The sequence below is a fragment of the Ictidomys tridecemlineatus genome, chromosome 12 (genome assembly GCF_052094955.1).
Source record: "Ictidomys tridecemlineatus isolate mIctTri1 chromosome 12, mIctTri1.hap1, whole genome shotgun sequence".
NCBI lineage: Eukaryota > Metazoa > Chordata > Mammalia > Rodentia > Sciuridae > Ictidomys > Ictidomys tridecemlineatus.
This window is the reverse complement of record NC_135488.1, coordinates 92,565,382-92,590,189: the sequence shown is the minus strand read 5'-3', so window position 1 is coordinate 92,590,189 and position 24,808 is coordinate 92,565,382. Positions and strand designations below refer to the sequence as shown.

Here is a 24,808-nt window from a genome sequence, read left to right as displayed (position 1 = left end):
AAAAAAAAAAAAAAAAAAAAGGAATGTGTGAGCGACTTTTTCTGTAAAGGATAAGATAAAAAGTATTTTTGGCTTTGCAAGGCATACCACCTCTATACAACTACTCAACTCTGCTGTGACAGTACAAAAGCAAACACAGACAATATATATGGAAATGAGTGTGTTATTCTAATAAACTTTATTTACAAAAACAGGCTACAGGCTGGATTTGTACTGCAGGCTATAGTTTGCCAGTTCATACTTTAGAAAAACTCAGATTTGTAGACAGGAAACTCAAATTCACAAGATGAGGACAATTTTGTGAAAAATAGATGTGAAAGGATAAATTTTGTTTCTTTCAGCCTAAGAGTAAAAGGCTAGCCTGGATCTTACTTAAAAACAAGTCTTGAATTCACATGACACAAAATATTGTAATTTGACTACATCCCAGAACAAAGACTAATACTATTTGAAAGACCACAGAAAAATCCAAAACTAACATAAAAAATTACGAGCATGCAAAGACATAGGAAAATATGTCTCATAACAAAAAGAAAAAATGATAAATAGGGACAGATTAAAATTGAAAAAGAAAATAAACTTAACAAACAGGGAATTTATTTTTTCTTTTTATTATTATTTTATTCTTTTTTGGTTCTGGGGATTGAACTCAGGAGCACTCAACCACTGAGTTACATCCCAGCCCCATTTTGTATTTTATTTACAGACAGGGTCTCACTGAGTTGCTGAGGCGCCTCACTTTTGCTTTGAACTCAAGATCTTCCTTTCTCAGCCTCCTGAGCCACTGGATTACAGGTGTGCCCCACCACACCCAGGTATTTTTTATTTTTTGTGGTGCTAAAGATCCAAACCAGGGTCTCACACATGCTAAGGAGACATTCCACCACTGAGTGACATTCTCAGCCCCAGACAGTGAATTACTTTTAAAAAAATATGCTTCTTTTTTTTTTTTTAAAGAGAGAGAGAGAGAGAAAGAGAGAGAGAATTTTAATATTTATTTTTTTAGTTTTCGGCAGACACATCTTTGTATGTGGTGCTAAGGATCGCACTCGGGCCGCACGCATGCCAGGCGAGCGCGCTACCACATGAGCCACATCCCAGCCCCCCCAAAAATATGCTTCTTATACTGAAAAAAGACAAGGACAGCATGAACATGATAAAGGGAGAAATGAAAGTCAGAAATAAGAAAAAAAAATAAACTGGATAAGATTAATAGAGATTAGATATGAAAGATCAGTGAATTTAAAAGACATAGCGACACAAATTATCTAAAGAATGTATCAAATTCAAGTATTCTCCAGTGTTTTAGTTTCGATGTGATGTGTCCCCCAAAGGCTTTTGTGTGAGGCAATGCAAGAAGGTTTAGAAGAGAAATGACCGGACCACAGTAAACTTAATCCAATCAGTGAATAATTGTATGATGAGGTTAACTGAGTGGGGCTAAAGGTGGGTAGGGTGTGGCCGGAGGAGGTGGGTCATTGGGAGCGTGGGTTTGGAGTATATATTTTGTATGTGGTCAGTGGAATCTCTCTGCTTCCTGATCATCATGTGAGCCACTTCCCTCTGCCACATTCTTCTGCCTCGAGCCCTGAGGAATGGAACCTACTGTGTATGGATTGAGACCTCCGAAACTGTGAGCCCCCAAATAAACTTTTCTTCCTGAAATTGTTCTGGTCAGGTCTTTTAGTCACAGTAGCAAAAAAGCTGACTAAAACATTCAGGAAGCTCTAAGGTTCTCATAGTCTTTTTGAAGCAGTGGCAATTCTGAGGCTCAACCAGATCCCCAAACAGTACCTATTTAAATAAGTTTTAGTTGTTATTATTGTAAAGGATATGAGACATATATCTTCAATTTTTTTTTCATGTGCCTACATAAAATACCAATTTCAGAATCTCAAATTTAAATGTTGTAATATCTATTGGTTTTAGGTCAGGAGCAAGTAGAGTGGGTAAAACATTTGGCTAGAAGTCTTAATAATTCCTCACCTAAGAGAGGCAACAACAGTAAACCAGAATTTGGGAGGAATTTCCAAGGCAGAAGGAACTGGATTAACAAAGGCTTACTCATATTATACAACCTAAAAGTACATAAAAGGCTTATTATTCCTCCTGAACTCTCTGTCACCTAATTCACAGTCTAACTATATCCATATATCAAACCAAAAGCTAGGCAATTGTTCTTGGACTGACAGAGATGCTTTGCCCAGCAATCTAAAGACATTTCTGTCTTTAACATTCCTCAAGTTGTGACCACTTTTTTTAAATACTAAGGAGATGAACTCCTGAAGAGTGGGAATAGGGAGGAGGCCTGGGTACAAACTCCAAAATGGTGAGAAAAATAGGAGGCCAATAGAAGTTTCCTACATTCTGGGAACAGGAGTTCTCTGCAACTAAAGTACATTAGATAGGAAAACAGGGAGGTGGAAATGCCACAGAAAGAGCCTGGATAGCACATGCCGTGAGTCTACATTTTTCCACAGACTCTGCCATGACCATTCAGAATTAGAATGGGTCCTATTTCTTCCAGCAGAAGAAAGCACATTAGAGATCAGAATGGAGGTGGGGAGCTGTTAGATCAGCTTACCATCCAGCTGCAGCTGTGAAGTCCCCAGTGAACAAAGACAGAGAGCATAGGCAATCCATCCACCATCCACACACAGTACCACACAGTGAGCAAATCCAAATATGGAGAGCACTCTTCCCTTTCCCTTTTATATTTTCTCTTTCTCTTATATATTTTCTCTTTTATATTAACAAGTAAGTCATTGAAGAAAACATAAAAAGGGAAAAGAAAGAATCTGAAGATTCAGAGACGAGTTAAACTCTGTTAACAATTTTCTATAAAACCATAATAAAATTTAGAAAACCATTTGGAATCCTCAATAGGATAAAAAAAGAAAAACCTGATGGTTGCTAAAGAATAAGAATATAAAACCTTAAAAGTGAAATTATAATATAATGGAAGTGGGAGAAATACAGAAAAATTGTAAGAAACTAAATACATAAAAACAGACTTCAGATCCCCTACAGAGAAAAGAATAAAACACATATAAAAGGAAAGCTTTTGAACATCTTTAAGAATGCAGATAAAAGAATAAGACAAAATGAGAAAATAGTTAAGAAGCATAAAGCAAAGAAAAATAACCCAAGCATTTTCACTATTCCTAAAGTACAGTTTGCACAATTATGAATCTAAAATTTTAAAAATTCTTATTTCTTATGCTTTTAATAAGCTAATATGGTAAAGCAGAATAATGGTGCCCAAAGATGTCTACACCTTAACCCTAGAACATGTGAATATGTTACCTTACATGGCAACAGGGACTTTGCAGATGGAACTAAGGTTATGGATCTTGAAACAGAGATGGTCCTAAATTATTCAGTTGGGCCTAGTCAAATCACACAGTGCTTAAAAGCAGAATCTGGGTTGGGGCGTAGTTTAGTGGTAGAGTGTTTGGCTGGCATGCATGACGCCTTAAAACAAAACAAAACTTGACCCTCAAAACAAAACAAAAGGAACCATGACCTTTCCTGGCTAGAGTCAAATAGAGTAATGACTGAAGAAGTGTCACAGAGACTCAACACTGCTGGCTGTAAACAAAAAGAAAAAGGCCCACAAGGCAAAGAATGTAGGCAGTATACAAAAGCTAGGAAGGGAACAGGGTTCCCCACAATGCCTCCAAAAGGAGCCCAGCCCTGCTTTAACACAGTGAGACTTTGACCTACAGAGCTATAAGGTAATAAACTCATGTTATGTTGAACCAAAGTTGTAGTCACTTGCTACAGCAGCAATAGAAAACTAATACAAGCAGTCTCTTTTAACCTAGAAAACCTTTCTTTGCCTTTAAAACCCAACTTCAGAATAATCTCCCCTCTGAGATCTTCTCTGACTTTTCAGGAAATAAATGACCTTTTTTAATGTTCCCAAAGTATTATCTATTACACCACTATTGGGACACACCATAATTACCAGACTGATAAGCCAACCTCTCTGTTTTTCTTCTTTGTATCCCCAAGGTACATAAAGAATAGGATTCAGCAAATATTTGCTAAACAATGACAAGAATAAAGATACTATTTCATGACATGTTGTACTTTTCTGGTATCCTATATTAAGATTCACATTTTATACATCATGTACTATTACTTTACTTTTTGTAAAATCTATTTATTTTACCTTTAAAAAATATCTATTCATGAGTTCTGCTTCTTTTTGTTTTTTCTGAAGAGTACCAGGGGGAATTGAACCCAGGGACACTTAACTACTGAGCCACATCCCCAGCCCTTTTAATATTTTATTTAGAGACAGGGTCTCACTTGAGTTGTTTAGGGCCTCCATAAGTTGCTAAGGCTGGCTTTGAACTCACAATCCTCCTGCCTCAACCTTCTGAGCTGCTTGGAATACAGGCATATGTCACCACATCAGCTCTGCTGGTTCTTGTATACAATGAAATAACATAAGAAGCATTTTAATTTATAGACTTCAATATTTTTAACACATATAATTTGTCTTTGGATATTTAAAAAATGAGAGGGTGATGGAAAGACAACAAAGCACAAGATAGGAGCCTCTTGACCATGCCTTAGCATCTCTGGGTCTCCTCAACTGGAAAAGGAAGGTTTTATTGGCATGGACCTGATGATCATTTTGTGAATTTCCTATGATATCTCATCCAGAGGATGTATGGTATAAATGATTTACAAAAGATAAAAAGCAGTGAGAGGTTTCTGAAATTAAAAAACTTTCAACTTTTCAAAAATACCTAATAGTATTGCTGAAATCTAAGCGTTTGAAATTGGCTATGACATTCATGAATTCTGACAGTCTCCATGGCTGGGACTGCAAAGCTCCTTTTATTTATGCATCTTAAAGTTTAATCATCTCTTTTACATGGAAATGCTGCAACCAAGACAATGAACTGAAGAAACATAAGTTGCTGCCATCATTATACTGAGGGCAAATGATAGACAGACAGATAGATAGATAGATAGACAGACAGACAGACAGACAGACAGACAGACATGTCTGCCTTTGGATGCCTTCAACTTACTTTTCAAATAGGGATGGACAGCATGTAGGGGACAGAAAACAAAGATAAAAGGCATAGCAACTTACAACAAATTAAAGGCACAGCCTAAAATATGCTAGATAATTGTTAAATATCTCAAACCTATAAACATGCTTTGAGGAAAAGAAGTATTAGTATTAAATTTACTTGTAGGGTTTCGTAGTTTAGCAGAACGTGCCATGGCAAGATCAAAGTGAGCCTGGTCTGCATTTTCACATAAATTGATGATTCGACACAGGCAATCAGCAGCAAATACTCGAGTGGCCCAGCGAGGTGCCACAAAAGGTTTTGATTTATCTTCCTCGCCTAGTGTGGTAAACATGGTATCATCGTCCATCTCATCTTTCTTTTCAGATTCTTCATCTTTTCCACCACTTAAGGGAGTTGCAGTACTCATATCTGTAACAGAAAGAAAGAATATATAACACCTTATCTACAGCAAACATGATGCTTTAGAAACAACATCAATTCTCACTGTGGAAAACAGTAGAACTGGCAAGCTTTTTTAAGAAAATAATTAAAAATCTAATAAAGGATATCATAAATTACTTTAATGCAAAATACACATGTATTTCAATTTTACACATTGTTTTGTACTACATGTTGAGATTTTTATATACAAAAATTTAATTTGAACTTGAAAAAGCTTTTGAAATAAATTTTATAAAAACTAAAGAAAGATTATTAGTTTGTAATATAATTTGACCTTCAATATTTTTATAGGGATTAAAAACTATTAGTACTCTTTTTTTCTTTTCATTACTGGGAATTGAACCAGAGCCTCATGTATGCTAGGTAAGTGCTTTACCACTGAACTAAAGCCCTAACCCTGTTTTATTTTGAGAAAGGTCTAACTTTTATTTTGAGAAAAGTTCTCATTAAATTGCCCAGGCTGACCACAGATTTGTGATCCTCCTGGTTCAGCCTCCCCAGTGGCAGAGATCACAGGTGTGTGCCATTGTACCCAGCAAGTACTTTAAAATGTAAGCTTATATTTATGTAGGATGTACACTTGTATATTCATATATACTTGTATATATATATATATATGTACATATATATGTATATATAAATATCTACATCTACTTAACAAAAATAAAAACAATTTTCATTATTTTAAACATTATATACGTACCACTAGAAGCTGCCAGGACATCTTTACAAAGCATTAACCAATGAGAAAGTTTCTCTACTGCCAATGAAGAAAGCATATGTCCCAACGTGTCATGTATATCAGAACATAATTTTCTATCTGTCTCTCGATCAAGCATCCCAAAAAGAAGTCCCTCAAGACCAGTTTCTGTTATATTAACACCTTGGTGCCGGCAATGGATATCGCTTCGAGAACTAACCCCAGGTGCAAAAGGACTGACATCTGAAAAGTAATTTTTACAGATCAATTTGCATGGAATTTTGCTGTATGCTATAGATAACAATTATGGTAAAGATCAAATTTTTCATGTAAATTCACAAGAGCAACAAAACCAGCTGCACAGAGATAAAATTTAACTATGGTCTCTAGTTTACGTATCTTTTGGGTTAAAATTAAATCTAACAATTATGGTTAAGTCCTGGATTTCAAATCTGATAATTTTGAGGTTATTTGAAATGAGAAAGTACTTAAGCAAAAAAACTGTATCGACCAGTAAGAGAACTTACTAGCACCACTGCTCTCTTTGTCCCCTGCATTTTTTGCGAGGCTCATGGCATATTCACATACTTCAGCTGCTTCTCTTTGTGCAAGTTGCCGGAGACATGCCACAGCTGCTCGTCGAAGTAACAAATGGGAACTACATAAGTGTACCTGTGAATCATAACAATTTCAGGGAATGTTTTTAAGTGGTAGTTCTTTAAGTTCACTTCCCCAATGAACATATGTGAACACATTACTTGTGAAGAGGCTCCTAATTAAATAACCTCTGTTATTTCAACTATAGCCAAATAATCATATTTTGGTAAAATAATAATGCCAGTAAGATATACAAAAAATGTTAGTATTAAAATAACTGTGCCAAGATCTATGCACTATGTCTAGATGAAAATCTAGAAGGATCTTTTACATTTCTTATTTTATACATGGTCCCACTAAACTTTGCCATGCAAATTTTGTAAGTATATAAAAATCAAATGTAATGAATGAAAAGTTATGGGATAGAACATATAGTAAAAACTGAAAGCAAAAGAGTGTTTATTTAGATGAAAAATAATCAAGCAAATATAAACATTTGAAAATAACTTCAAACAGAATGTTTTGATACAGAATTTTTTTATCTGAAAAGTTCCTAAAAGAATCAATACAGTACATTCTAATAGATGAAATATATATATATATGGAACAGCAGAGCACAATGGTTAAGGTTCAGGCTCAGATGCCAGTCTGAATTTGAATCCTGCCTCCTCAGTCACTTCTTCCTACATGGTCCTGGATTTGCCCATGCATAAAATGCGAATAGTAATTCTTCACATAAATATAGTGAAAATAGATGAGTTAACACAAGTAAAATGCTTATAACATTCTCTGGTATGAGGTAGCTACTCAATAAACATTAAGTATTAATTATTACTACACATCTGACTCATCAAGAAAACATTAAATTATGTTCCATGCTTTGTTTTCTAAGCAAAGAAGCAAATAAAGTATTTCAGAAAGAGTCCTAGCCATGATGATGGGGGTTAGAGCAGAATATACAACCACTTCACAATGCTAGGTAGTGTTATTCTTATGCATTAATATGGTGTTGCTAACTCAAGATACATTTGTATTAAAAAATCATAGTTCATGAAATCTATACCAAGTATTAAGAAAAAAGAAAACTGAGGGAGAAAACCTGATAGACTTTTATCAATAAAATGTTTTATCTACTTCTCTTCCTAAAAAGAAAGATATTTTCAAACTTTCCAATACTGTATAACTAGAAAGTTCAACCACGGTTTATCAGATGGGAAAAACAAGTCATTTGGTCTATTAAAAAAAAAAAAAACCCTCTGCTTTATTTATTTATTTATTTATTTATGGCAATTATAGATAAACAAAATGCCTTTATTTTATTTGTTTATCTTTATGTGGTGTTGAGGTTCGAACCCAGTGCCTTACACATGCTAGGCAACTGCTCTGCCACCGAGCCCCAGCTCCAGTCCTAATAATAGGGACAATGTTCACCTCATGTATCTTACATAATTGTTGAAAGAATCAAAGAGCAGGGCTGGGCATGCGGCTCAAGTGGTAGCGTGATCCCCTGGCATGCGTATGGCCCAAGTTCGATCCTCAGCACTACATACGAATAAAGATATTGTGTCCGCCGGAAAAAAACCTAAAAAATAAATATTAAAATTCATTCTCTCTCTCTCTCTCTCTCTCTCAAAAAAAAAAAAACTAAGGAGCAAAGCACACAAGAAATAGAACACTACAAGTAATAACAATTACAAAAAATTCTAAGAAAATATCCTCAACAAAGAAAAAGATACAGTCAAAGAAAAAGAAATAAGATACTCTATAGTTTACAATATGTTTTCAAAATTTCCATTTCAGTATTCTGAAACATCCTTTTTATTTTTCTTTCTTCTTAGTACTGGGGATTGAACGAACCACAGATATTTATATACGGTTTGGTTTGATTGTCCACTGAGCTACACCCCTAGTCCTTAATTTAATTGTTTGAGACAGGATCTCTTTAAAATCTTATAGCTGGCTTCAAACTTGTGATCCTCCTGTCTCAGCCTCTGGAGTTGCTGGAATTACAGGCATGTGCCTCCAGAGATATATTTTTCTTTCTCATTTTAACATCTGTGATGTTAGAGATGCAAGGTACAATAGATGATATCTCACAATCCCTGAATTTCTTGAAAAGATAATCCTTTTTACAGCAAGTTTTAATGGTGTATTGCCATAAATAATTAAAACCATACATGTGTGAATCCAATTCTGGACAACCAATTGTGTTCCATTTGTCTATATAAAATGGTTTGATTTAGTAATTTTTTATTTACAATGGTGTGAAAGTGATACAAATTCAGTAGAAATCATATTTCAATTTTTGATCTTTCCCCAGGCTAGCAATGTGCCTTGCTATGCTTTTCTGTTTATGGCTTTTGGGTCCTACCATGTTGGACAATCAAACCAAACCGTATATAAATAGTTTATATACACATATATGCATCTTGTACTTATATTCTACATTTTCAACCTAAACTAGGCTTGAATAATAAAAAATAAATGCCTATAATTATAATTGTAAACTCTAGTTGTTCTAATTCATGTCAATGGAAAAACTGCAGCAATGGCAACTTTATGTTCTTGCCCATATATAATAACATTCTGTGCCATCTTATGCTTATTTGGAATGATGTAATACCCTCCCCCAAAAAGAAATCTTAAGAGAAAAAAAATAGAAGACTTTTTTAATCACAAAAATAAATTTCAAATTCTCACATTGACAATTCCTAAAATTATCCCAGATGACCTAAATGCCTATATGCAGAAGTGATTATGTCAGGACAAGAGAATGAATAACTATGGTCACATGATAGAAAAAGTTGCCTGCCAGGACAGAAATTATAATAATTCAGAATGGTACTTGTTCTTCAAAAAATACATTTGAATAGCTCTATTGAATAGTTCATATATTTTAATATTTCTATATCATTTAATCAAGATTACTATAGTGAAATGCATCTTAACGCATATGCTAAAAAAATCACATTTTATTTGTTTTAGGTATTACATATAGTGTCAGTTAATATAATCATTTTTGGTGGCAATGACTGAGTAGAAATGAACATGAAACTTATAAAAATCTTAATTAATTTCATTAATCTGGAGGAATCCAAGTGTAAACTATTTTTCAGAGCATATAACGATCTAGTGAATGAATACAGCATGAGAGGCTTTTGGTGCTATTCAAACAAGACATCCACTTGAATGCCCATTTTCTCATCTTCAGTCTGGTATACCACCTCCTTTCCACCAGATGACTATAATCTCACTACTTAGTCTTCTGGAAAGGTTCAGGAAGATGATCCAATATGCTTTGTAACAAGACCCTAGGTGTTCCATTAAGGGAATCAGTTTGCAGACATTATCCTGTGTTAACACACAGTGTTCCCTGTTGCTTACTGATAAGCTCCACTGAGGTAAACAAATCCATGTCATTACTTTATCCTCTTAAATGTTCTCCACTGTATCAGATCAACCTCCACAGGCTAATTATTTAAGGAGGAAAAAAAAATGGACGCTGGGCATGGTGGCGTACACCTGTAATCCCAGTGGCTTGGGAGCCTGAGGCAGGAGGTTCATGAGTTCAAAGCCTGCTTCAGCAACTTAGCAAGGCTCTAAGCAACTTAGCAAGACCCCATCTCTAAATAAAATGTAAAAAAGGGCTGGGGATATGGCTCCATGGTTAAGCACATCTGGGTTCAATTCCTGGTACTAAAAAAAAAAAAAAAAAAAAAATGGAGAGAGGAATCAGACAACCTAGGATTGGATATTTGAGTCTTCATCACCTTGGTCAGCTGCCTAAGCTGTATCAGGTATATGATAAGTCCAGTCCATCTTATTCAAGATTTACTATCTACACCTTTGGAGCTTACATCAAACCAGGCTTTTGGCAGGATGCTTAATATCTTGCTAAAGAGTGCCATCTAATGTATACTGACAGTTGATCATTTTCTTTGTGGATGTTCTTTGTGAACATTTCACATGGATTTGGTTTTGCCCTGTGGCTGGCTCAGACTCCTTGAGAGTCTGGGCTGACTGAATTCACCTTAATCTATAATAAAATAGGAACAAATCATGTTGTGGAAAGCTAAATTTACTACACCAGATTTAGCATCTAATATCTTGGCCTTTCAGTTCCCTCACTTTATCCTGAATAATGTTTCCCTCCTTTCACCTTCAATATATATCCTCCCATGGTTACAACTGTAGTGACTTTCTTTCTCCACATATATTAGCTTTCTCCTGTCTTTACCCTTCTCCCTATCCAAATGAGACTTCACAGTCCATAATTTCAGAACTGTCTTGTCTCCCTTATCCTGTGGCCATTTAATCTATTTTACTTGACCAAATTCCAACTATAAATTTATCAAAGTCTCTAGTTTCTTAATGGCTTCACCTAAGTTGTTTAGTAGTATTGGAGAAAATCTCACAACTAGGCAAACATCCCATAAGTCCCACAATGAAGCCAAACAAAAACAGTATGGTATTGGCACCAAAACAGACTAATAGACCAATGGTACAAAATAGAGGACACAGAGACTAACCCACAAAATTATAATTATCTTATATTAGCCAAAGGTGCCAAAACATGCATTGGAGAAAAGATAGCATTCAACAAATGGTGCTGGGAAAACTGAAAATACATATGCAACAAAATAAAATTAAACCCCTATCTCTCAACCATGCACAAAACTCAACTCAAAGTAGATCAAGGATCTAGGAATTAAACCAGAGACTCTGCATCTAATAGAAGAAAAAGTAGGCCCTAATCTCCATCATGTGGGATTAGGCCCCAACTTCCTTAATAAAACCCCTATGGCACAATAATTAAAACCAAGAATCAATAAATGGGATGGACTTAAACTAACAAGTTTCTTCTCAGTAAAAGAAACAATCTGTGAGGTGAACATGGTGGGAGCAAATTTTTACCCCTCACACATCAGATAGAGCAATAATCTCTAGGGTATATAAAGAACTCAAAAAGCTAAGCGCCAAAAAACCAAATAACCCATTCAACAAATGGGCCAAGGACCTGAACAGACACTTCTCAGAAGAGGATATACAATCAATCAACAAATATATGAAAAAATGTTCATCATCTTTAGCAATCAGAGAAATGTAAATCAAAACTACTCTTAAGGTATCATCTCACTCCACTCAGAATGGCAGCTATTATGAAGATAAACAACAATAAGTGTTGAAGAGGATGCAGGGAAAAAAGTACACTCATACATTGCTGGTGGGACTGCAAATTGGTGCAGCCAATATGGAAAGCAGTATGGAGATTCCTTAGAAATCTGCGAATGAAACCACCATTTAACCCAGCTATCCCTCTCCTTGGTCTACACCCAAAAAGACTTAAAAACAGCATACTACAGGGACACAGCCACATCAATGTTTATAGAAGCACAATTCACAATAGCTAAACTGTGGAGCCAACCTAGATGTCCTTCAGTGGATGAATGGATTAAAAAAAATGTGGCATATATACACAATGGAATTTTACTCAGCAATAAAAGAGAATAAAATCATGGCATTTGCAGGTAAATGTATGGTGTTGGAGAAGACAATGCTAAGTGAAGTTAGCCAATCCCCAAAAAACAAATGTTTTCTCTGATATAAGGAGGCTAATTCATAGTGGGGTAGGGATCAGGGAGCATGGGAGGAATAGACGAACTCTAGAAAGGGCAGAGGGTGGGAGGGGAAGGGAGAGGGTAAGGGATTAGCAAGGGTGATGGAATGTGACAGACATCATTATCCAAAGTACATGTATGAAGACACGAATTGGTGTGAACATACTGTATTACAACCAGAGATATGAAAAATTGTGCTGTATAAGAATTGTAATGCATTCCGCAGTCATTTATTTTTTAAAAAAATCAATAAATAAAAAGGTATTACTAAAAAAATAGGCAAAAATGAAAACTCCTGAATAATATTAATAGTCATAAAATGACTACTGAAGCTGAAACCCTAGATTCACAACTTTGTAAACTTAAATCTTTTGTTTGGATCCAGATTGATATTTTGGGAAAGAAATGTGGAGGCTCCCTAAATTAATTCATGAATGAAACAGCTTTATACTTACACAAAGGCTAGGAACAAGACTAGACAGGTTGACATGTCGTGGTGCAAACATGTGGAGCTGCTGAAGGCAAGATATGGCAGCTGCCTGAACCAGAGAGTCTGAATGGTCCTGCGTTATTGCACAACCCACCAAACAAGAGGAACGAATTGTAGAAATTGTCGCTCCATTCCCTTTTAGAAAATGTAGAATATAATTATTTGATTAGTATCACAAAAAACATTCCTAGAAAATAATTATCTTCTAAATAATATCTTCTTCCAATTTCTATTGTTTTAAAAACAAAAAGTCTGACAAGTCCACAGAAATGATTTCAAAACACAACTGTAGTTGGATTTACATCTCTCTTAGAGCTAACTAAATTTATATTTATTCTCTGATAAATTATACTATGATTTACAATCATCATTGCTTTATTTGAAAGAGCCAGATTTCTCATTCTGTTCAACCAACATTATTACTTTTATTATATAATTATTTCAAATCCAGCTTTCTTAAGAAGATTAATGACAGTTTATTATACTGTTTAAATAATTCAATAGTCAAATATAAGTGAATTAATTTTTTTCTAAAGTAAAATAATTTTATATACATATAAAGATCAAACAAGGAAATCATATAATCATAGATATAAAACCTTGGGAAAGTTCTTAATGTGTCTCAGCCTTAGCATTTCATCTGTAAGATGGAGTTAACACCTTTCTGAATTTTTGTCAGAATTAAATAAAATTTAATAATTTATTTCATTTAATTAAAAAATGGTAGAGGGTAAAAGGGAAAATTCTCAAAGTGGTTTATATATTCAGGATACATTCACAATAATTTACTGATTTGAGCATATAATTTAGATATTAGTAGACTTAGTCCTGAGTGTAAGAATGTAAGTTTCAGGATCATACATATGTCACTCATATGTTGAATAATTCTGAACAAATAATTTCTGAGCTTGCCTCCTTCTAAAAAGATATTACCTAATTTATGGCAGTGGCTTTGCAAACTATGGTCCTGACCCTTAGGGTTCAAAAAAAGCGAAGCAAAAGTCCATGAAGATAAGTGCATAGCACTCCAGACCCAAAGAACTCCATTTTTATCTTTGTTTCCATGGGGCCCCAAGTACAATTCCATTTAAATATATTTTCTGTATTCAAACCTTGAAAATACTGTCATGTCATAGGTTTTTTGGAGGTATTAAAAAAAAATCACAGGCTGGGGTTGTGGCTCAGAGGTGGAGCACTCGCCCTGCAAGTATGAGGCCCTGAGTTCCATCCTCAGCATCACATAAAAATAAATAAAAATAAAGGTATTTGTGTCCAACTATGACTAAAAAATAAATATTTTTTAAAAATCACACATGTACAAAGTTGAGTACCAGGCCTTTGGAAAACCCAAATAGTCAGCAGATAGTAATTATTATTATAAAAAAATGTTTTGAAACAACATGACGGTCACATTCAGGAAATCAAAAGACAGTAAATTATCTGCCTAGTTTCTTTACCTTAAAATGAATTTACTTACCTTGTAGTTCAGGGCCAACTGTAGTTATGATAGCACCCAAACATCTACCCAAACACTGATGAACTTCTGTATGTGAAGGTGGAACAGTCAACAGCAAGGTAAGAACTAGAGACAAAGTTGGTTCCACATATCCTCGATACATTGGGCCACTAGAATCCACTATCAAAGCAAGTGAATGAAGAGACCATGTCTAGAATAAAATTTAACTTTATTTTAGTTGTAAGGAAGAACTGCAGTAACTGAATTGAGTATACTAAATTATTATATGCATATACTCATAATAATTTGGGGCACATCAATGTAAAATGGCAAATGATGATTGTATATTTTCCCACATGCTCATGATTCTTACTGTAGTTATATTTACTTATGTATAAAATGTTTAAGAAGAAACCACAAAAACAAAACAAATTCAAGAAATAAAACAGAAGATTCAATGAATGACCCAGAACCTGGGCTAGGGTAATAGGAAAAAAGAGAGAGAAGGATAGTAAGTTGAAACAAAATTGATCAATCAAATGTAAAGAAATCCAAAAAAAGAAGAAAAATGTACAAAGAACAACAAATAATAAAAATAAAATATGTTTGAAAGAGTATATGTAAATGGAGTTAATTCCCAAAATAAGGCAGACTTTAAGGTCAGGTTGAAAAGCAAAATCTTGTTATATACTATTACAAATAAGACACCTAAAACAAAATAAAAGGGAAAGAACACAATATATTTTTCCAAACAACTTATTGGTCATTATTATTTTACAAAGCAAATAATTTTCTTAAAATAATTATTTAAAATTTTGTAATAAAAATTAATACTACTCTACCTGGACTTCAGGAGATGTTCCATCTTGTGCTAGAGCCAATAAAATGCTGACACTGGTCTTTAGATGTTGTCCTGAGCCTATACCACCAACATAACGATGCAAACAACCAAGGGCTAAGGAATGACCAGTTCTAGAAACAACATCTCGAGCTGATTTCAATCTGGAAAAAAGATTATGCTTCTAGAATTGAGTCTTCTCTAGTAATAACTATCTCATAGATCACATAAAAAAGAGAAAATATTGTAGAAATCAGAAAATATTACACTGTGATTCACTTTTTTCACTCCCTTACAAGAGTTAGAGCTTCAATTTAACATAGTTGTTTAAGTCAGATGACCACGCTCATAATTTCAGGTACTCAGGAGAAGCAGGAAGATCAGCAACTAAGCAAAACCCTTTCTCCAAATAAAAAAATATAAAGGACTGAGAATGTATCTCAGAGGTAGAGCACTCCTGGAATTCAATCCCAAGTATTGTAAAAAAAAAATAATAAAAATAGTTGGTTAGCTGGAGGTGTAGTTCACTGGTAGAGTTATTATTAAAAGCTTGTTAGTAAAGAGACTTACTTACTTGTCAAAGCTATATTGAGCCATTCTAGCTATAAAAGTCGCTTCTCCAACCACCTGAGCCATTCTTCCAAGAGCTTCCCCTGCTGCACACCGTAAGATTGGGTTTGGATTGTCAAGAGCACCCATCACCAGTGTCAGAGCAGATTTACGAACTTCCTCAGGTCCTAAAGTACTTTTGTTTTCAGCTAAACCCTACATTGATTTTAAAAATAATGAAATATTAAATAAAATAAAAGGTGAATATTCTGTAATTTCTGTAAATATACAAATATATTCATATATTATTTTCTTCAGCCAACTTTCCCAAGCATATACTGTACCTAGAACAAATATCTATTAATTGATAGTAATCACTTTTCTAAATATGATTTCAGAACATGGTAAATAACAATCAATAGTTCAACTGGTCCTAAGACCAGCAATCCCTGGGAGAGTTTCTATCCAAAGCCTAATACTCAAATGTTGCTTTTGTATATAAAGGATACTATATTAATAAATCAACCTTTAATTAACTGAAATTGAAATTTATCACTCTAAAGAAAGACGTAGCCTGGTCTGGGGTTGTGGCTCAGAGGTAGAGCACTCACCTACCATGCACTGGGTTTGATCCTTAGCACCACATAAAAATAAAATAAAGATACTGTGTCCACCTATAACTAAAAAAAAAGAAAGAAAGAAAGAAAGAAAAAATAGAAAGACCAGGCCTGATGAGTATGAAATTTTGATTCATCTATGTAAGAATTCTATAAAAGAATTATATCTTTGAGTATAATATACTCAAAGAATTATATCTTTGAGTATAATCAATATAGGCATAAGGCAAAATTCAGTAAAAAGAATCAGTAATTAAGTGTTGATATAATTTGTTCATCATACTGAATGCTAATATCCCTGTTCTAGCTACAGTCACTGTTCTTTTTTTTTGTATTATTGTTTTTATTTAATTAGTTACACATGACAGTACAATGACCTTGACATATCATACATTTGAATCAGATGGGATATAATTTCTCATTTTTCTGAGTATATAGGTTGCAGAATCATATTGGTCATGTAGTCACATATATACACACAGTAATAATAATGTTTGTTTCATTCTACTATCCTTCCTATTCCCCCATCTCCTCCCCTCCCCTCCTATTACTTCTCTCTACCTAATCTAAGGTAATGCTATTCTCTCTTTTTTTTCTCATATCTTCATACATATGTTTTGTATAATGATGAGGGACTCCTTCCACCATCCATGTAATTTCCCTTCTCCCTCCCTTTCTTTCCCATCCCTCTTCCCTATGTAGAGATAATCTTCTTCCCCTGCTTTTCTTCCCTACGCCATTTTGAGTCACCCCCCCCCCGCCCTTATATCAGAAGACATTCAGCATTTGCTTTTTGGGGATTGGCTAACTTCACTTAGCATAATCTGCTCTAATTCCATCCATTTCCACAGTCACTGTTTTTGAATTGAATTTACTTATTTGAGAGTAAAAATCTAAGTCATGGTGCCAGAAGAAAATGTTAATGACAACAGAGGCATTAACTTTTCTATGAAGAAAAGTATAATCTGTACAGCAGTAGTCCACTATTCCACCATCCTCTAAGGGAGTCCCCAAACACCTCATTTCTTTTTTTAAAAAAATCTAGATGTCTGCCAGGCATGGTGGTGTGGTGCATGCCTGTAATCTCTGTGGCTCAGGAGGCTGAAACAGGAAGATTGTGAGTTTAAAGCCAGCCTTAGCAACTTAGCAAGGCCCTAAGCAATTTAGAAAGATGCGGTCCCTAAATAAAATTTAAAAAAAAATTTTAAGAAGGTTAGGGATGTGGCTCAGTGGTTAAGCACCCTGGGTTCAATCCCTGGTACCAAAAAACAAAAGGAAAAACCATCAAATGTCAGTATTACTTTATGATCTCTAAATAGGACACATACTACTGATTATATAAACAGTATCAACCTTTACTTCTGTAAAAAATGCTTATATCTCTTTTACCTAATGTTTGTAAAACATAACTAAAGATATGCTCATTTAAGGACCTGTATTTGTGACCACTTTCTTTAGTGCTAAATGATATAAAAAGCTTTCAAATACCTTATGAAAGGATACATAGTATGATGCATGACCTCTGTGAGCTAGGCAAAATATCTGTTATTCTACTTTATAAGTAGAAACTAGTTCAATAAAGGTTAAGGGAATTGTACTAATCATAAACCTAGTAAGTAACTAAACAAGAAGACAATCCCTCCATACAACAGTCTTTCAACTACATAAACAGTCTTTATGATTTATAGTCTAAATAAAAAATTGAACTTGAACATCTTTAGAAATCATTATTTTTTTTTTGTACCAGGGATTGAACTCCAGGAGTGTTTAACCACTGAGTCACATCCCTAGCCCTTTCTATTTTTCATTTTGAGATACGGTCTCGCTAAGTTGCTTAGGACCTCGCTAAGTTTCTGAGGTAGGTTTTGAACTTGAAGTCCTCCTGCCTCAGCCTCCCAAGCCACTAGGATTACAGATATGTACACCATGCCTGGCTAGAAAACCCATTATTTCTTTAATCAGGCATCTTTGAAAATTCCAAAAGAAAATTATTGGCACATATAAAATTTGAGATTCAAATCAAAATACAAACTTTAACATTACTAAAATATAAAATACATATTTAATTACAAGGAGCCCAACAAAGTTTTTAACAACTTTATTAAGCTAATATTAAAAAGCACAGTTATCAAGTATACATAAACGTAAGCATTATAATAATCTTGAGATTCCTAACTTATTAAATGAATTAACATCTTATTTCATAATATTTATTATGGTCTAAAAGTAAATACCTTGAGTGCACTAAGAACAGCAGTAAATATATTAAGCTGCACAGCCTGCTGGCGGACACCTTTGGCTTGTTTAACACATTCAGCAAAGTGATCCAGCATTTGTAATCTATAATAATAGGATAAAGATCATATTAGTGATACTCTTATTTAAATATACCTAAAAAAAGCAAAGAGTACAAACTGTGTAGCAAATAATACTTCATGTTGTCTCTTTTCTATTCACATAACTGATCCAAACCAGATCTTTTTCTCCTGAATTAATGTATAGTTGTGAACAAAAAAAGAGACTAAATATTAAGTTTCAATTAGCAAAATTAGGTTATAATTGTAGTGGTCCTTAAACATTAACACCAGTGTCCAACCCAGTGCCTAACATATAAAAGGTGTGCTACAGTTTCCATCTTTTTTTTTGTACCAGGGATTGAACCCAGGGGCACTCAACCAATGAGCCACATCCCCAGCCCTATTTTGTATTTTATTTAGAGACAGGGTCTCACTGAGTTGCTTAGAGCCTCACTAAATTGCTGAGGCTGGCTTTGAACTCTTGATGTTCCTGCCTCAGCCTCCTAAACTGCTGGGATTACAGGTATGCACCACTATGCCCAGCTTATAGTTTACATCTTGAATGCTCCCCAAAGGCCCCTGTGTTAATGACTTGATACCCAGGGTGGCATTTGGGAGGTGGTAGAACTTTAAGTGGTAGAAATTTGTGGAAGGTCACTGGGGATGTGCCCTCGAAAGTGATAGTAAGACCCCAAGTTTCTCCCCCTCTCTCTTTGCCAAGAGGTGAGCACAGTTTCTGTGCTCTAGCTATGTTACCTCACCACAGGACCAAAACCCAATATCAGGCCAATGGATTAAGGACTGGAACCTCCAAAACTGTAAGCCAAAATTAGCTGGGCATGGTGGTGCACACCTGTAATCCCAGTGGCTTTGGAGACTGAGACAGGAACATCAAGAGTTCAAAGCCAGCCTCAGCAATTTAGCAAGGCACTAAGCAACTCAGTGAGACCCTGTCTCTAAATAAAATACAAAATAGGGCTGGGGATGTGGCTCAGTGGCTGAGTGACCCTGAGTTCAATCCCCAATACACCCCCCCCAAAATTAATCTTTCCTGTTTATAAATTAGTTGTCTCAGGTATCTTGTTATAGTGATGGAAAGCTGACTAACACAAAGTATTCACAGTTTCTTGAATATAATAATAATCAATAATTACATATCTTTGTGGTAGAGTTATCAGTTGAAACTTCTTTAAAAATGTGGCATAATTATTTTCTTTTTTCAAACATTCTTGCATAGAAGACAAGAGAACACCATGTTTTAATCTTATACGCTATTGGGATTTCAAAAAAAATTTAGCTTTGGTCAATTTTGAAATATAAAAACTAGATGTGAATTTTATTATTTCAATTTTTTTTTCAAAAAGACTGTTTTAAAAAAATTCTTGGCCATTTAAGACTATTCTAATTAAAAAGGAGTGACGGCTGGGGTTGTGGCTCAGCAGTAGAGTACTGGGTTAGCACATGTGAAGCCCTGGGTTCAATCCTTAGCACCACATATAAATAAAATAAACATATTTTTAAAAATTTTTTAAAAAGAGTGAGACCATTCTTCTAAAAAGAAACGGGTAGAGCAAAGGGATCCAGAGAAAATGGATATTTTGTATATACTAGGACAACTATAACCTAAAGCAAAAAAATCAAACTTTCTCAAAGGTCACTATTAGGATTCAGCTCAATTTATAACAGGTCAGAGTTCTCAGGTCAAAACATTTTTCAGAACCTCACATCTGACTTCAAACACATACCTTTTTAAAAGCTTATTTAAAAACAGAACTTTTTTCCTCATTATGAAATGTTTATCCCATTTAATTTGGAAAAATATTTTTAAAAGTTACTACTAAGGGAATAAGTAGCTCCTGGAACATTTCCTTTTAGGTCTTTACCTTACGTAAACACATAAATATGTTCTTGTTCATTTTTTAAAATATCTTTTTAAAAAAATATTTTAGTTATACATGGGCACAGTATTTTATTTTGTTTATTTATCTTTATGTGGTGCTAAGGATTGAATCCAGTGCCTCACATGTATGAGGCAAGTGTTCTGCCACTATGCCACAACCCCTGTCCTGTTCTTGTACATTTTTATGTACTTTAAGAAACAAAACTGGGATCACCTCCTGTCATTTATTTTACCTTTTTAATTTTATCATTGTGCCATGAGCACTTCTCACATCAAAACATCATCTCTATTAAAAAGTATTCTAACCTATGGACTTTCCATTATTTATTCACTTAACCCCATACTGGTGGTTATTTGCGTTTATATTTTTAATAAAATTTATTTATTTATACTTCACCTTGTTTCACAAAAGATATCAGATACAGTTACAACAACCCTGGATTTTAGTTAGAGCTCTCATAACTAGCTGAATAATTGGAAACCTATAAACTCTTAGATCTAGATTTCCTTAGATTTAAAATAAGGAATCTGGGGATGCAGCTCAGAGGTAGAGTATTTGCCTAGCAGATATGAGCCCAAGGTTCGATCCCTAACACTGCAAAATACTAAAACAGAAGATTTAAAATAAGGATGTTAGATAGATGCTGTAAGGATTCTTTCACTTTTAACGTTCTTTAACACTTACGTGGCAATAGAATGTTCTTAAAGATATCTAGGTAAGGTAAATTTTTTATAATTAAAGTTGAATATAAAAAGCAAATTCAAAAGCAATTAAGCAATCTACATATTTAAAGATTATCTGATATTTTTATTTTTTTAAGAAAAGCATAAAGTGCTTATTTTGTAAAATGGAAGTAACACTTGGAGGTGTGTGGATCAGGCAGTTCCCAGTAGAGGAATTCCAGCTTTTTAATCTTTTACATACAAATACATATTCATATAACTTTCAAATTATCTTTGAAGGTCTTATATTAATTCATTTTTGCTTTTCTTGTGGCAAATCATAAATATATGAAATGCCTGCTCATATTAGGAATGGTGACTATAGATTATAAAATACAGCAAACTAAAATGCTTCAGGTACAAAAAAGAATGAGTTAACTTAGTTTCTCAAGTTCCAGACTTAAACCACCTTACAGACAAATGTTATTAGAGAATAGATTTTCCATACATTTACTCCTTCAGTAATACAAACAATAGAATTAGCAAAGTGATATTCCTAAAGGTAGGGTCAAACCTCTTATAAACTGTGAAATAAGCCATTAGAATGAAATTCTTTATTGGGCAAGACATAGTCCATAATACCAGACACTAGCACACAAGGTTGAATCTTAAACACATTTTCAAATTACATGGAATTTTCATTCACTTTATTTTATATGGTATGTGTCACTTGTGTCAGTAAATTTGAGAATACTATTTAAGTAGTAGCTCACTTTATTGAGGAGTTAATTGGGAAGGGAAAATTTACTTAACTAAAATTACCTGAATGACTTTATACTAACCGGTGTTTATATGAAACATGAGGAAACACTACACCAAAAAGAGCCACAGAGGCATCTATCACTGAGACTCCAAGAGGGAGAGGACCAGGTACAGCTTCACCAATAGGTATTCGTAAATAAATGGAGGAAGGGTCATGCTCCAGAGCCCCACTTCCAGATGCACTGTTTGGCTGGAGCTGCAAAAGAGTGACATAAAAATTACTCAAAGTCTACTTTAGGAAATTCACTTATTAAGTATTTAGTATGAAAAACTGAGCGGGGGAGGAAGAAGAAAAGGTAACAATAAAAAAGAATGATTGGATATGAGAACTTAAAAACAGATAAAATTAAAATTTTGTTTTGAAAAGTCATCAGTAATACCTTATAGGATTTTAATAAAAGTCTTCTTCATTCTAAAACATTCTTATACCATGCACCTTAGTGTGTGAGGCAAAATAAATCAGCAATATCTAAATCCACAAAAATATTTAAAATGGACTTAGTATTTCTTTTTAAAAAGCACATAGGAAATAACATATTCTGTTGGCAAAAGAGGTTCTAAATCTTCAATCTACTAACTCTCACGCCTCTCCAACCTATCACACAACAAAACGAACTACAACAAAAACACCAATAACCAAAAGCCCATTAAAACTAAAAAGCCCATTAAAATAACCAAAAGCCCATTAAAACTAAAGTTTCCCATAGCCACCACAGGGTATTCAAATATAAAAAATACTGAAGAAAGACAATTTGCCAAATCATAACTAATGCTGTTCACCACTTATCTACCACCAAGATGCTATTGCTAAGTGTCTAAGAAAGCTAAATGAAAACTAAACATTGGTTCACTATATTTTCTCTTAAAAAAAAACAACTGGTAAAAGAACCACTGTTTTAGATTAAACCAGGATTTAATTTCCCTATATGGTTTACTACCTGGTCTTCAATTGATTTATGATCAGTTTCTTGAAGCCAGGATCCAAGAAGAACGCTATCATCATAATGGCAAAGAGATCGGAGAAGGGAGGTGGTTGTGTTGGCTGAGTTGTCAGTCAAAGTAAATTCTGCTACCAGTTCTCTAAGAAGTGCATTGAAAGATCCTAAAACACAGAACTTCAAATCAGATTAAAAATAATAATTTTATCAAAATTACAATCATTGTCCACAAAAAGTAGCAACATGTTCAACAGAAATAAAATAAGTTCCTATACCCTTTACTAAAAATCTATGTTGATTTATATTTTTTTCAGAGTTGGGAATCTCACTATGTTGCCCAGGCTGACTCTGAATTCCTGAGCTCAAGTGATCCTTTTGTTTCAGCTTCCAAAGAAAGTGGGACTATAGGTACTTTCCACTATGCCCAGTCTAAAATATATATTACATATTTAAATTCCAGTCTTAATACACAATAATGATATTTTTGTTTTATTATTGTATTATGCTTTTGGTCAAAACTAAAGTGACTAAAAAATTTACAGAGAGGGTAGATCATTTATTTTAAATATAGTAAATGTAACATGATTATTATTTATTGTTCATTGCCCAATAAGTGCCAACACTGAACCAAAACATCAAAATTTTTGGGCACAGTTATATGGGAAAGAAATTGTTTATTTTAGGGGTGGGGTTGTGGCTCAGTGGTAGAGCACTTGCCTAGCACAGGTGAGGCCCTGGGTAAGATCCTCAGCACCACATAAAAATAAATAAGTAAAATAAAGGTATTGTGTCCATCTACAAATAAAAAAATAAATTTATAAAAAATAAATTATTTTAATATTAACATTTTATATAATATTTGATTTCTGAAAAGTACATAACTATTCTTTCAGATCCTTATTATTGGCTATCCAAATTATTGGCTATATTACAATATATATGAAGCAGTTTAGGAGGGTAATTAAAAATATAGACTTTAAAGATAAACCATCTGGGTTTGAATCCAAGCTCTACCACTTTTGGTTTCTAAGACTTGGGAAAGTTACTTCACCTCTCTCTATATGAGATCCTCCATCTACAGAATATGTGCAATTGCCTCATGAGCTGGGTTAGAGTCACAGGATCTAATACATGTAAAGGTTTAGAACGAGATCTACAATACAGTAAGAACTCAACAATGTGAGCTACTCTGCATGAAGAATAGTAAAATGGTGCTCCTCCTTTGCACAGTGAGCCAGTGGGAAAGCCCTGGTCAGAACTCTTTAATACTATGAGGATCTTCAAGGGCACACTGAACAATTTCTATCAGATACTGCAAATTTTATTTACCTTCATAAGTTTTTGGAGGTAACAAAGCCAAGATGTCATAAAGTCTTAAACGGACCATTGCAGCACTAGCTTTCAGATGAGCTCCATGGGCTTTAATGACAGATGGAATGCTACAATATTGAAAGCAGAGTTGGAATCAGCTTACTAGAATAAGCATTACTTATAAACCTTTAGCAGTGCATCTTTAGTAATGTATAAATGTACCATTAAAATACCTTGGTAAATATTAAATTTTCATCTTCGTTTATTTTGTGATATTTGATGTAAGAAATGCATTTAAAAACAACTATGTTTTTTATTTATTTTGGGGAGTACTAGGGATTGATCTCAGGGGCACTCAACCACTGAGCTACATCCTCAGCCCTATTTTGTATTTCATTTAGAGATAGGGTCTCACTGAGTTGCTCAGCACCTTGATAAATTGCTGAGGCTGGCTTTGAACTCGAAATCTTCCTGTCTCAGCCTTCTTAGCCACTGGGATTACAGGTATGTG

The 24,808-nt window shown here is 34.2% G+C and overlaps 1 protein-coding gene across 3 annotated transcripts in view; it reads right to left on the bottom strand.

The window, feature by feature from the left end:
• Positions 1-24,808, bottom strand: part of Heatr5b (HEAT repeat containing 5B) — an 81,259-nt gene that overhangs the window by 33,018 nt on the left and 23,433 nt on the right. For all 3 annotated transcript variants that reach the window (XM_078029385.1, XM_078029386.1, XM_078029387.1), the window contains 11 exons: positions 24,316-24,425; positions 22,987-23,150; positions 22,069-22,244; positions 18,601-18,706; positions 15,775-15,965; positions 15,205-15,364; positions 14,384-14,573; positions 12,872-13,041; positions 6,729-6,873; positions 6,205-6,444; positions 5,217-5,468 (listed from right to left, as the gene is read on the bottom strand). In XM_078029385.1, the coding sequence (XP_077885511.1) occupies positions 5,217-5,468; positions 6,205-6,444; positions 6,729-6,873; positions 12,872-13,041; positions 14,384-14,573; positions 15,205-15,364; positions 15,775-15,965; positions 18,601-18,706; positions 22,069-22,244; positions 22,987-23,150; positions 24,316-24,425 (1,904 nt within the window). The remainder of the gene's footprint in view (positions 1-5,216; positions 5,469-6,204; positions 6,445-6,728; positions 6,874-12,871; positions 13,042-14,383; positions 14,574-15,204; positions 15,365-15,774; positions 15,966-18,600; positions 18,707-22,068; positions 22,245-22,986; positions 23,151-24,315; positions 24,426-24,808) is intronic.